The sequence below is a fragment of the Marmota flaviventris genome, chromosome 1, assembly GCF_047511675.1.
Source record: "Marmota flaviventris isolate mMarFla1 chromosome 1, mMarFla1.hap1, whole genome shotgun sequence".
Classification (NCBI taxonomy): domain Eukaryota; kingdom Metazoa; phylum Chordata; class Mammalia; order Rodentia; family Sciuridae; genus Marmota; species Marmota flaviventris.
Window position 1 is genome coordinate 135,418,412 of NC_092498.1, and position 14,147 is coordinate 135,432,558.

General features: G+C 47.2%; 1 protein-coding gene across 1 annotated transcript in view; it reads right to left on the reverse strand.

Annotated features, from left to right (window-relative positions):
- Atp6v0a2 (ATPase H+ transporting V0 subunit a2) overlaps nt 1-14,147 on the reverse strand; it is a 34,118-nt gene that overhangs the window by 13,554 nt on the left and 6,417 nt on the right. The window contains exons 3-13 of the mRNA XM_027921345.2: nt 13,669-13,766; nt 11,950-12,087; nt 11,272-11,360; nt 9,605-9,731; nt 7,823-7,905; nt 5,792-5,885; nt 4,879-5,091; nt 3,197-3,347; nt 2,819-2,955; nt 2,384-2,571; nt 2,196-2,286 (exon numbers count right to left, since the gene is read on the reverse strand). Of these exons, the coding sequence (XP_027777146.1) occupies nt 2,196-2,286; nt 2,384-2,571; nt 2,819-2,955; nt 3,197-3,347; nt 4,879-5,091; nt 5,792-5,885; nt 7,823-7,905; nt 9,605-9,731; nt 11,272-11,360; nt 11,950-12,087; nt 13,669-13,766 (1,409 nt within the window). The remainder of the gene's footprint in view (nt 1-2,195; nt 2,287-2,383; nt 2,572-2,818; nt 2,956-3,196; nt 3,348-4,878; nt 5,092-5,791; nt 5,886-7,822; nt 7,906-9,604; nt 9,732-11,271; nt 11,361-11,949; nt 12,088-13,668; nt 13,767-14,147) is intronic.

The window sequence follows — 14,147 nt, forward strand, 5'->3', positions numbered from 1 at the left end:
GTTGGGGAGACCCTGTCTCAAAATAAAAAATAAAAAGGCTCAGTGGTTAAGGCCCCCTGGGTTCCGTTCCCAGTACCAAAAAGTGAAAAAACATACAATTCAAAAATCACCAAGTACAATGACACAGGTTCCTGAAGTAATCAGAAAGAAAAGCAAGGGACCACCCCGAGGTGCAGAAGCACAGCTCCCTCTGGCAGGATTGTCACAGCCCTGGGGCACAGGCCACTCTCACCCAGGCAAGGGATGCACACGCATGCGTTACAACGTGTTCACCGACATGTTTTCACTGACATGTTTTACAAGTCCATTACCTGTGCATTTTGTAATAATATAACTTCAAAAAATAAAATAAAAGCAGAAATACAGCAAGTGGCCGGCCTGTGCCTAGGCCGAGGGGCTGGGGCAGACTCCAGGTGGTGACTGAGCTTCCCGGGCTGAGCTGAGTGCTGAGATCAGAGCACCAGGGCTGAGCTCCCTGGCAGCCATGACCCAAGCCCCCACAGGTCCCCACTCAGTGACTACTTCTCCTCCTCTCTGAAAATTAATTCCCACAGTATCCCTTCAAGAGGATTGGGAAATTAAGATGAAAACACAATCATTCTATTTAAGTTAAAATAATAGTTTAGAAGGAAAAGGGTACAATAACCAGGGGACCAGTCAATCTTACTGATTTAAATATATCCATCCCATTGGGGAGGGCAGGAGACAAAGCAAAGCCAGCAGCCCAGGGAACGACACAGGGGTGCCACAACCAGGCCAAAAGCAGTCTTTTTTTCCCCCACCTGCAGTGCTCGGGACAGAACCCAGGACCTCACATATCAGGCAAGTGCTCTGCCACTGAGCCATGCCCCAGCCCCAGGTCAGACTTTGTATGTTAGCTAACACAAAGCTGGTGAGAACCACCTCCTGGGTTGAGGCTGGGAACTAGAACACATGTGCTTCTTCACATCTTCCTGGAGAAGCCATGATGAGGTCCTAGGTAGATAGCAAGGACTCACGGGCAGGCGTTGTAGGAGCCACCCACATGTTTACAGGAACTGGGAAGGTCATGCCTGATTTTAAAATTAAAATAATGACAACAAAACCATGCCCCAATCTTCCCCTCTGGCCCAAACTCCCAAATTGTATTCCTTGGTTCCTTTATGCAGAAACATTTCTTTCCTGAAAGGAAGGCCGCAGAGTACTAGTGAATCTGGCTGCAAATGGCTCTATCTTAAACTGCCATAAAAGTGTTTCGTGTTTCCAATTACACAGATTTAAGACACGGCATTAAATCATATGAATGTTTAGAGATAAGAATAAAGGAGCTGGGTGAGGTGGCGTACATCTGTAATCCCAGCAGCTCAGGAGGCTGAAACAGGAGGACTGTAATTTCAAAGACAGCCTCAGAAACTTAGTGAGGCTCTAAGCAACCTAGCGAGACTCTGTCTCTAAATAAAATATAAAAAGGGCTGGGGATGTGGCTCAGTGGCTAAGTATCCCTGGGTTCAATACCCAGTACCAAAAAAAAGAAGGAGACAAGATACTAGGAACTTGGAGAGTGCAGATGACAGCACACCCGAATTTTCCATTCTATTTGGCTGGCTCACTATTGTCCATAGTCACACCTGCCCCTCTGAACCAACCCCGGGATGGTTCCTAAGACTTCTCTGGAAGATAAAGTGAGGTAGGGGACCTGCCTTGTGTACCCTGTGATCCGAAGCCAGCCAGGCCCCCTTGTGGGGTTGGGGTAAGGGAGCCCTGGCATCTGGGACAACTTCTTCACTCCCCTTTACAAACACTTCTCCCACTTCAAATAGCCACTCCAACAGGTACCACATGGCCTTAAGCTCCTTCTAGCTACTTGACTGCATTTTATTTCAATATCAAAGGGTAAATGGTAATTCATATAAACAAAGAAGGGATTCAAGAAGCAGCCTACATTCCTGGCTCCTCAAGTGTCACTTTCTCTAGAACAGGAGAGGCTGGACCACATAGCCCTCTTCCACACTGATGAGGCCTCCCAGGTGGAGTACCACCACTCCCGCTGCATTAATGGCAAGTGCTGCACGAGGGGCCACCAATGGCCAGGTTGCTGCCACCCACAGTACCTCCCTCACTTATGAGCCTGAGAACTGGACCAAACAGTCTGGAAAAGGCTGTGCCAGTTACAAGGAGCGGGAAACAGAGCAATGGAGACAATGGAGCACACTCACTGGGTCAATCCCAAAAGGATAAGGGCCTCGGAACACTCCAGGAATGGCTGGGTCCAACTGCAACACCCTGCTGTGCCTCACGATGCTGTCGCTGTAACACAAGCAAAGGAAGCAGAGGAGCAGAGGGAGCGGGTCAGAGTGGTGCCGGAGGGCCTGTGAGTTCCCGCCCACCCTGGCCCTGCACTCACTTCCACAGCACCAGCTTCTCGTGCTCCTGCTGAGTGTGACTGGAGCTGTACATGGCAGACACGTTCCACCGAGAGCCAAAGATGTTGAGTGACTTGGAGAAGCAGTCGTTGTAGATGAGGCCTGTGTACACTGAGAACAGCCCCATGAGCAGGAGGATGTATCGGCCATTGAAAAACATCCTCAAGATCTGTGAGGGCAAAGCACCCATCAAAACAGAACCCGCAGGAAAACGTGTTCACAGGACAAACATGAATGCTGGCAGGTTCCCGCCACTTCTCCCAGGGCTTCTCAGAAAACCACCTAGCATAACAGACACCCCTGTCACTCAGAGGTGACACAGACACCACCCAAGCTAACGCTCTGGAGAAAGCCCAAGTCAGACAAAATACAAGACAGGAGCTCCCCTGCAGAAGGAGCTGGTGACATGGAATTACCTCCTGTGACTGGTTCAGTCCGGGACGATTTTCATTTATCACCAATAAGAGGGCAAATAAGAACATCACAAAGCCGTGGCCAAGGTCTCCAAACATCACAGCAAACAAAAACGGGAATGTAATGATGGTGAAGAGAGCTGCGGAGGAGGAGGAGATCGAGAGAGGTTTTGTCAGAGCAAACACACGGCTGCGGAGCCCAGCAGGTAGCGAGGCAGCCTGCCTAGGTGCCCCAGGCAGGGACAGAGAGGTTGCGCACAAAACCTTACACCAGGGGGACCATAGAGCAGCAATGGGATCCTCCCAACACAATTACATCCTGCTACCTCCAGACACAGAAGTGACCTGAGACACGAGGACTGACATATGCCAACATCCTACCTGGATTCACTTCCCTGTAGCTCCCAACGCCATAAGCATCCACGATGTTCTGAAATCCCTCGGTGAATCTGTTGGTCCGGATTAGGGTTGGGGGTGTTTCTTTTGTGGGGATCGTGTTCATAAATGAGAGTATGGTAGCACCACTCTCTCTCTTTTGTGCAAAAAGAGAAAAAGGAAGACATCACTATCCAAGAAAAAATTACTGCTATTCAACACATTTTGGCTTGCACTCTGGGAAAACTCCCTGAGTGGTTAGGGTGAAGTAAGAATCCCCCCATTCAAGAGGTACAAGGACAGCAGGACCAGGGGCTGCAAGAAGCCTCTGGGGCTGGGGTCTTCCAGGAGAAAGAGCGGGCGCAGAGAGGAAGCAGGTGAACAAGGAGCTGGGTGAGACATACAGAAGGAGGAGGCCACCCAGAGCTACCAGTGCAAAACTGAAATTCAGGGCTCTGTCTCTTAGAAATGGTCGAGAAAGAGGAAGTGAAAAATGGACAAGAATCAACCAAAATGCCAACATTATAATAAAATCATATATGTAGTATTTTTTTTTTAAACTGATCTTTTTTTTTTTTTTTTAATATTTATTTATTTTAGTTCTCGGCGGACACAACATCTTTGTTTGTATGTGGTGCTGAGGATCGAACCCGGGCCGCACACATGCCAGGCGAGCGCGCTACTGCTTGAGCCACATCCCCAGCCCCAATATATGTAGTATTTTCCTTCAGTGTTTACAATTCTTCTGAAACACTTACTGATTTGTAATGAAAAAATGGAGCCAACAGGGCCCAGGTTGTGGCTCAGTGGTAGAGCATTTGCCTAGCATTTGCCTAACATGTGTGAGGCACTGGGTTCATTCCCTGGCACCACATAAAAAAATAAATAAAATAAAGGTATTGTGTCCATCTACAACTAAAAAAATGTATTAAAAAAAAAGGAGCCAACAGAAAACAGTAAGAAAAACACCAGCAGGGCAAAGGAAATAGATAGTTCATACACAAAAAGAAAAAAAAAAGTCAAAGTCTCCTGAGCTCAGAAGGTGCTGGCCCAACTGGTGGGACGAGAATCGCGGCAGCTGGCACCACCACCCAGCCGACCAGCCAGGCCACCATGAAGTCCTCCCCACTGGAAGATCGGCACATGTGTAAACTCCAGGTCAAGTGTTAATCACTGCCAAGGTATTTATAACTTGGTAACTACCTAAATATACCATGGTGCACACATACAATCAAGTATTTGTTATTAAAAAAAAAAAAAAAAAAAAAAAAAACAGGCCAGTCTTATTGAGTGAAAAGAACAGTATGAATAGCACAACTTTTGCAAAAAAGGAAAGAAAAAGCGTACCATCCATATCTGCTTATCTATGATTAAGTAACTTGAGACAGGGCAGAAGTCAAACCAAGGCTATCTCGGGGGCCACACTGGGCCAGCATGGCCGCAGACAGGAGGAAGCCACTTCCCTGGCTCTTTTCTTTTTAATGTATTTCTCTTTACTTGTAAACTATGTGAATATATGATTTGTTCAAAAGAGCGACTTCGAATGCGTGGATACACATGTGTCCTGGAATGGCCAGATCTCCACAGCTGCAGCTCAAGAGTAAGAGTCCAGTCAGGGCCTTCTCAGCTTCATGAGCATCTCCTCCCCGCAACAGCCTCTAGTGGTCCCAGCGGGCAGGCAGCCTTACCGAGCCCTCCTCTAGCGCCCGGCGCAGGTCACGCAGATCAGCCTCAGGACACCAGACCTCAGCAATGAGGCACTTGTTGGTCACGTCGAAGCTGCACATGTTCAGCATGTGGTAAATGGCTTTCATCTTCTTCACCTGGATGACGCGGCTGTACACCGACTCCGCGGCTTTACACAGCACTTGCCTCAAATAATCCTCAGTTTTGTGAAGCACCTGGGTAAGAGCAGACATGGGCTTTCGACAAGGTGAGCACTGTCCAGTCCTTGTCACCAGCCCCAATGTCCCTGGGGGAGTTCTCGTCCTGACGGTGGAGCCACCAGGCACTTATCTCCCATGGCAGCAGCCCCAGGCGCAGGGCAGCATCCACCAGCTCATGGTGAGCCTGGGAGGCTGACTGCCTCCTGGGAAAGGACCCCAAGGGCCCAGGAAAGGGAAGGTGGTGTCCTCACTGTGGCAGTGTGACAGCTGGCTGGGCCCTGATGGCCTCCTGGACTCCCGCCCAGCCTCCCAGCACTGGAAGCCCCGGATTCCCATCCCTCCCTTCTGCCAAGAAATTCCCTTTTGCTTAAGCGAGTCTGACTCTGCTTCTTGCCACCTGCTCAGGGCCCTCGCTGACATCGGAAGAAACTCGACGTTAAACAGTGCAGGTAAAATGACACCCAGACCTCAGTGAAGCCTGCCTGTCATTTGTGGTCAAGGATGCCCATTCGATGTATCAAAGATGACCACAGAATCTTTTTTGAAAGTCCCAAAATTACTCTGTAGGTTTCTAACAGGCTGCTAGAAAGGAACATCCCTGAACAAAGGGACATTCCCATCTCCTAATCTGCCTTCCTTATTTCATGTTAAAAGAGAGCGAAGACTGTTGAATATTCCACCCCCGAGATAAGAAGGCAGGTGCAGGTCTACTCACAGTGTAGAGATCCTGGATCCGAGTATTCAGCCCCTCCTGAATCTCCTTTCGCTCCTCAACAGTGTTTGGATAGGGGTAAATGTGGCAGTGGTAACTAGGGGACAGAATTAAACATGGCTTCATGTCAGCAAGACTAGAAGAGCTACTTCCAACACAAGAACCAGGGTCAATCTCCACCAGGCACATCCCCTTCCAGGGTGGAAGGAAGAGCAGCCCTCGGGGAAAATGATGTGGGCACAGCCTGCCAGGGCAAGATCTCACGCAGACACGCAACAGCACTGCTGAACTGAACAGGCTTGGCAAGCTTGCTCTGGATCCAAATTCCACTCCTGCCCCAGGGATTTGGGAAGCATGTTTCCAATCTTTCCAATCCCAACTTTCTGAGACTCACCAACACTGAGGCTGGAAACACAGAGCCAAGGAGTGCACACGCACCAGACAAAAGGTGGGGTGAGGTCTGGCTCAGGAGCGATGGCCTTGGTATCTGTGCCTCCCTGACCTTAGGAGCCAGTGTTCTCCCAGGGGCCCCTGACACCCAGACCACACTAGGGAATGCTGGCTGTCCCCAAACTGCAATTGCTCCCACAACACCTTCATATATTTTTTGTTATTATATTGACTCTTTTGGTACCAAGGATTAAACCCAAGCATGCTCTACTGCTGAGCCACATTTCCAGTCTATTTTATTCTGAGATAGCATCTTGCTAAGTTGCCCTACCTGGCCTCAAACTTGAGATCCTCCTCAGTCTCAGAGTCACTGGGATCACAGGTGTGGCCACCACACCAATCACACCAACACATCACCCTAACATGCTAATCCACACTGAGCATTCTGCCTTTGGAAACTTGAATCCTCACTCCAGCCTTCTCCTGAGCAATGACACCTGTGATATCAGGGTCTGCTGAGCTGCAAGTAGCTTTTCTAACCAATGTGACAATATATACTTATTAAAACAACAAAAAGCTTGTCCAGCTGACACCCCCAAATTACTAGCTATATGATTAGTGAGAACCAAACTGGTAAATAGGAAATACCCAAGCCTTACCCCCTCCCTCAGGAAACAAAGAACTCACAGGATCTTACATGCCCACTGGAAGGACACGAGGGGGTCCTGTGGGGTTTTGTCTGGCATTTTGCTAAGTGTCCCCTTGGTGACAGGGAGAAGCCACAGACTGCTTCTCATGCGACACAACTCCATGTCCTGGAGGCTGGTGCCATTGGATGCTTTTCACCTGCACTACCTCAGTGAGTCCTGTCAGCCTTAACAGAAAAGAATTACTGCTGCCTTTTATGGATGAAAAAACCAAAGCTGTCACCTTGTCCAACTCAGCCCAGTGAGACAGGGGCCAGGTGAGGTGAGCCAGGCAGCCCACTCTGAGCCCACACTTCCCTTTCCACCACAACCCCCAACGAGGCAGAGGAGAAACTGCCCCAGGGACACTGTGTGCTCAGCTGTGACAGGGAGCCTGACCTCCAGCTAAATGCAACAGGAAGGCACAAAGTATGAAAACTTTGTGTGCAGTGGTGACACCTACAAAGTTAGCAACCCTGGAAAACTTAGCAAGACCCTGTCTCAAAGCCAAATAAAAAGGGTTATGAATGCAGCTCAGAAGTAAAGTGACTGTGAGTTTAATCCTCAACACACACAAAAAAAATTAATTTGATTCATTCCTCAACTGATCTGAAGCCTTGAGACCCTCAGGGGTGAGGGGGGGTGGTGCGCAGGAATTACCTCTGGGATCATAATTAACCTGATCTCTACTTTCAATTATCTTAAGTAATGTCCTGGCAAGACAGAAGACCAAGTGTCCTCTGTAGTCTATTCTCTGCCTCGTTTTCCCCACTGCTGTGCTTTCTATTGATCTTGCTGTTCAGGTGCTGAAGAGCTGGGCCTCACAACAATAGAGTCATGGAGCAGAGCCAGCAGCCTGCGTGCCCAGGGTACTGCTCTGAACTGCAGAGGGAGAGTGAAGGGAAGCCAGCAGGTGCTGTACCTCAAGAAATTAATGGCATGAAGGGCTTCCTCTTACCAATCACATATCTTCTTGACCTTATGGCCAATCTGCTCTCCCCAGAAGGATATCAAGAACACGTACCATTTTATGACTTCTCCCTACAAAGAGCAATAGACCCGTCAGTTCTGTGCATGTAGCTGGGAATCCTGGCAGCTCCCGCTGTAAGAGTCCATTCACTCACTCAGCGGCATCATGCCTCACGGTTTGCAGACTCCAGAACTGCCAATTCACCCACTCACTACAATATGCCCAAGTGACACATGCAGCGCCTTCATTTATCTGCAAAGCAGCAAAAAAAATGGTAGGACTTGATGCCTACGTGACCAAGGAGCTCCAGCAGGTGAAAAGTGCCTTCTCGGCTCAGCTCACACCATAACCAAGTGTCCTCTGCAGTCTATTCTCTGCCTCGTTTTCCCCACTGCTGTGCTTTCTATTGATCTTGCTCACTCAAGATGCTCACTCAAGCTCCCAAGCACAAGAAGGCTGTGATGTGTCTTGCTAGAAACACGTGAGAGAAGCTGTAAGAGATGGGCTCTGGGACACAGGCCGAATGTGAATGAATCAGGAACACATATTAAACAAGGAGAAACAAATAAAATCAAGTCATAGGCTGACCAGCCGAGGAAGTGCTGGGCTCAGAGGCTCACAGAAATTCAACTTGAATTTCCCTAGGAGCAATAATTCCAAATTTGGTAGTTTGGTGTTTTGCTAAACATAATTAGTGCAAATAATGAGAATAAACCATATTTACAGATTTTCAATAAAACAGAATTCTATTAACTGCTTCAGGAGGGCTGGGGATACAGCTCTGTGCAAGAGTGCTTCTCGAGTGCATAAAGTGCGATCCCCAACCCAGAAAAAAAAACTGATAGGCATTTTACCTATTAGCCGAGCACTTCAACAGGCGCTAAGGCCTGAGCAGTGAGTTCGACACAAAAACCCAACCAGGAGAGCAGGAGCTGAGGCTCAGGCCACAGCTAGGGGCGTGATGATGAAAGGCTGCATGTGCCGGGGGAGGCGAGTGCTGAGGAGGAGACAGGGAGGAGTGTGGTGCACAACCCTAAACAGGATGGGCAAGGGGCACCCCAGGCCGTGCCACCAGAGTGTACAAAAATGAGACAGATGAGGGAGTGAACTGTGGGGACTGGGGCGGGGAGGTCTCTGCAAACAGAGGGAAGAGCGTAAGCAGACGCACATTCAGGAGAAGGGGCCTGGACAGGTGAGAGCAGGAACAGGGCAGTCAGGGATGTGACAAGGCCCACACACCATGCTGCAGGAAGCCACTGGAGGGTCCCACATAGGGAGTGAAATGAGCTGACAGAGACCATTCTGGAAACTGGAAGAGGACAGTGAGAGGATGAGTGAAGGGAGGAAGCTGCTCCAACACAGAGGTGAGAAAGGTGTGGCAGGTGACCCGACCAGAATGGTGGCAGGGCAGGGGAAGAAGTAGCCAGACTCCCCTGTATCTAAAAGGCAGGGTCACCAGATCGGTGGATGGTTTTGAGTGAGAGATGAGAAGAGTCAGAATGGCCCCAAGGTTTCTGGCTACTCAGACTGAGAAAATAGAGCTGTCGTTTGCTGAAAAGGGGGTCTATGAGGTGTCAGGAGGAAGAGTAGGATTCCAGTTTGAAGCACAAGGACAACACAGGGCAGACAGATCTAAGCCTGGAGCTCTGCAAGGGGGATTCACACCCCTAAAACATGGGATCTCCATGAAGAGTGTCCCGCACTTTGTTCTGCACCTCCAGCTCGCTGTGGGTCTGCCATTGCTAGAAGGTGGTCATGACATTTACTCACTGTTTCGGGGTCTTCCAGGGACTCATCCAGTTCTGCATAGGTCACGATGGTATACCCTTTGCAGACCCTCCATAGCATTTTTTCAAATGCATCAACTTTTCCTTGATGAATTAGGCCAGACACAAACCTGAGACAATGAAGATGACCCATGGTCAACTAGAAGCAATGAATGTTCTCAAACTGCCTTCAAAGGATGAAGACCTCTGTCTCTGGCAAAAAGGCAGAGCCATCTGAAAGCCCTTCAACTGCAAAACATCTCAAATGCCAACAAAATATTTCTGAAACACCCTTTTAAAAGGATAGCTCAGCCTACAACAAAGGGAAACTCTTGGAATCCAAAACTTAAGACAGGATGTTCTACCTGTCAAGATACATTCTACTGGGCTGGGGTCATGGCTCAGTGAGCACTTGCCTAGCATGCATGAGACACTGGGTTCAATCCTCAGCACCACATAAAAATAAAATAAAGGTATTGTGTCCACCTACAACTAAAAATATATATATGAAAAAAAGAAATGCATGATACTGATGCAGGACCTTATGGCCTCGTGTTTAATGCCAGCACAAGAAACAGGGACAGGCACTGGGTCCAGATGAGGCAAGGAGATGGCCCTGATCCCCACTAGAGCTGGGACTTCTTGCCCAAAGGGCTACATTTCAGTGAATGTGGACTAGAAAATAATCCATCTCATAAAGGAGCCTACAAATAAATTTATTTTTTCAGCTTTGGCTCTAAACAGAGAAAGGTTTTCCCTGGGAATTTGTACCTAAAGGTTTAGAATTCAGTCAGGTTTGTGGCTTAAGTTCACATTATTTCCAAATTCAAAAAAAAAAAACAAATCAACCAGTCCAACAGTGGTGCACCACTGTAATCCAGTGACTCGGGAGGCTGAGGCAGGAAGATCCCAAGTGTGAAGCCAGTCTCAGCAACTCAGCAAGACCCTCAGCAACTTTGTGAGACCCTGTATCAAATAAAACCTCAACTAAGGACTGGGGAGATAGCTCAGTATTAAAGACCCTGGGTTCAATCCCCAGTACCAAAAATAAATAAATAATCAATTTTTAAAAACCCATGCTAAAAAAACCAACATATATGATTCCAGGTTGGTAGAGCACTCCAAGGCACCCAACAAATGGAAAAACAAACTCTCTCTGGAGGAATGGATTATCAGACTAAACCTCACTGAACAACTTCAGATAAGGAACTGAGGAATCTTCATTAAAAAAAAATAAAACTACAAACAACACAAGGAAACAAGGTGCTATTAGTTTAAGTAGGCAGAAAGAACAAACAGCAAAAAGAGACCCTGAAAGCAGGGTTAATAAAAAAATTAACCAGCTCAGTTTAGCCCCTACATTTCCCCCAACAGTACTCGATGCTTCAGTGGCCAATTACTTCCTGCTTACAGGAGGAACACTGAGCAACATAACTTATTTCCAACCTATTACACCAAAGGAAGAAATTTCCATCATAATAAGTTACAAGCCATAACAGCTGAGTCGCTCAGCTCGACCAGGACAGGGGCACTGTGTCTTCCTAAACAGACCTTCACCTTCACCTTCACTCAGTCACAGGTTTTAGAACAAATGGTCCCATTCATCCATTCTATGGCTCAGTGGTAGAGCCTTCTACAAGAAGGGCTTGACACACAGTCGCCATCACCTACCCCAGCTTTGCCCCCAGCCTCTGCATGCTGCTGTAGTCCAGCAAAGAGTCGTTCTCCAGAGACGGGAATTCCTCATAGGTGGGTTCAAACTGGAAAGACACAGAGCCAAGTGCATCTCAGCAGGAGGACATAGGTTAGGCTTCCAGGTAAGTTTCTATGACACACCCCAAGATAACTCAGATGCATAACTCAGCTCTGACAAGTGAAAAGGTAATTTCCCACCCTCTATTTGTAAGCCACTTGAAGACATGTACATTAAACAATTCTTCCTTTACTCTTAATAATTTAGAAAAACTAAATTGTAGAGTCCAACTTCTGCTCCACCATTTCTCAAGATTATAAAGATTTTTTTTTTAAAATGGAAAACATTTGATAAATAAGAAGCACTATTATTGTTAAAACCAACCAAGACAGGAAAAGGCCTATAAAGCTTTGTTTGATGTCATATAATCCAAATGAAAAATATAGCTAAGGAGGCTAGGGCCATAGCTCAGTGGTAGAGCACTTGCCTAGCATGTGAACAGCCCTGGGTTCCATCCCCAGTACTGCAAAATCGAAAGCAAGCAAGCCAAGATTAAAGTTCATCACTTACATCTAGATGAAGTGATGACAAAGCCCACAACCTCACGGAGAACTGATTTTCACAAACGAAGTATACTTCCACCCCCCTCTCCCTACCTCGACATTTCGCTTAACGAAGGTTTTAGTCACTCGCAGCATGTGAGTATACTCGATCAGTTCAAGCAGGTTCTTCCTCAGTTTCTCCTTGTTCTTGGTGACTTCTCTCAGTTCGACCTCAAGCTTCTGCAACTGCTCCTATGAGAACACAGCGGTCACTCAGGTGTATGTGTGAGCTTAAGAGCCACCACTCAGCAGTACGGCCCCGCTCCCATGCAGCCCAACCCTCCCAAGCATACCAAAGCCAGGGGGGTTAAAAGCCAGAGTTTACCTACATGTGACAGGGACATGAAAACAATGACTTTAAAGGTGCCTTGTTTACTCTCTCCTATTAGTTGAAGTACTTCCTATGAAGTACTCAATAGGTGAGGCTGTCAGCCTCTCCTCGACCTCAGGCCCAGACACTTCTGCTTTTTCTCCGTCTGCTTATCCACTACCAGATATCAAGTCTATGTTTCCTTTTATATGCAACACAGGACAATTTTGGATCAACCTTCCTAAACATACAGTCTCCTAGTCTTCAGCTTAAAAGTTTCCATGCATCTATACTTAGCACAATTAAGTGGACATAAGAATTCTTGAGAATGACTCTTTAATAATTATTTATATACAAAGCATCCTTATCAATACATATTTATTGAAATAATCTATAAAAAGAGTCAATGAAGGGCTGGGTTATGGCTCAGTGGTAGAGCGTTTGCCTTGCACGTGTGAGGAACTGGGTCTGATCCTCAGACCACACAAAAATAAAAGGTATTGTGTCCATCTACAACTAAAAATATATATTTTTTAAAAAAGTCAATGAAAACTTGTATTCAAACATTAACATACTACACTCATTATTTGAACTCTACCTTATAAAAACTATAAATAGTAACTGATATGTTTGTAATCATATCATCACCAACCTACCCAACAGGCCAAACCAGATGACTGCTCTCTGCCCACCAGACTGCGTCACTCTCTCTGAAGTCCATTAGTGCCAAGGGATAAACGACTTCCTCCCAGACAGATAGACCCAGCAGCTGCCGATGCAATGGCTTCAGCTGCACCACGCTCACTGCTCTGAGAGCAAGGACAAGCCGGCCTATTTCTCAGCTCAAAAAATGACAGACGGAAACCTCAGTAGGTAATTCACAGCAGGGGACAGTTTGATCCCCCAGCCCAAGCCACTCATCTAGGTGAGGGCATTCGGTCTCCTGCCCACCTGCAGTGATCAACCACCTCTGAACACCAGGGCAGGGAGCCCAGAAGGGAGGGCACAGGCCCAGAGCAGCGGCCACTGGTGGGAGGAGGGGCATGCCAGGCCTGGATAATCCCCCATGAACTTCCTGAAACACCACGTGGCAGAGCGGATGGCCTAATTCTCCCTAGCCTCTGTTCACCAGCACTGAAAATTCATGAAACAAAACTGAACTTCAGTTAAAACTTATCACAGACAGGGCTGGGGTTGTGGCTCAGGGGCAGAGAGCTTGCCTATCACTTGAGAGGCACTGGTCCTCAGCGCCACATAAAAATAAATAAAAGTATTGTGTCCATCTGCAACTAAAAATATAAAAAATAAAAATAAATGTATCACAATGTACTAGTGAGGGTTAAAATTATCCTTTAATTTTCACCCCACAGTTTTGAGGAAAAAAGGCAGAAAACATAAGACAATAGGAGTAAGTGACAGGCAGCGGGAGCGCTACACCTCCACAGCATCTTCAGGAGCCTTACCTGCATTTCCAGAACCTGTTTTGGAGGGGGTGCAGGAGGACTGACCTCTCCCTCAGGCAGGGGTATATTAGCTCTAGTAATTTCCTGCACCAGATACACTGTGAAAATAATGGTTAAACCAATTAGATACAAACACTTACTAAAATACGCTTCAGTCAGAACACTGCAAATTCCAACCTTCCCAATGTACAAATATCTTGACTGTTCGAACTGATCTATGAGTCATTCTTTGCAACTTTGTCCAAAGATCTGCAAAATAATGCTGCCTAGAGAGACCGGCAAAATAAACAATAATCTGGATAAACATTTGCTAAAGTTCCCCCAATTATTTTCATTTCCCAAACCAAAATAAGGAGCCTCTGAGGCCCTGAACCTATAGAATGCAGTGATAGGCCTGTGATAGTCCCCCCAGAGCCAGCAGCGTGGCTCTCTGCAGAGGTGCTTGGGAGGAGAGTCATGACCTCTGGCAGCAGATCCAC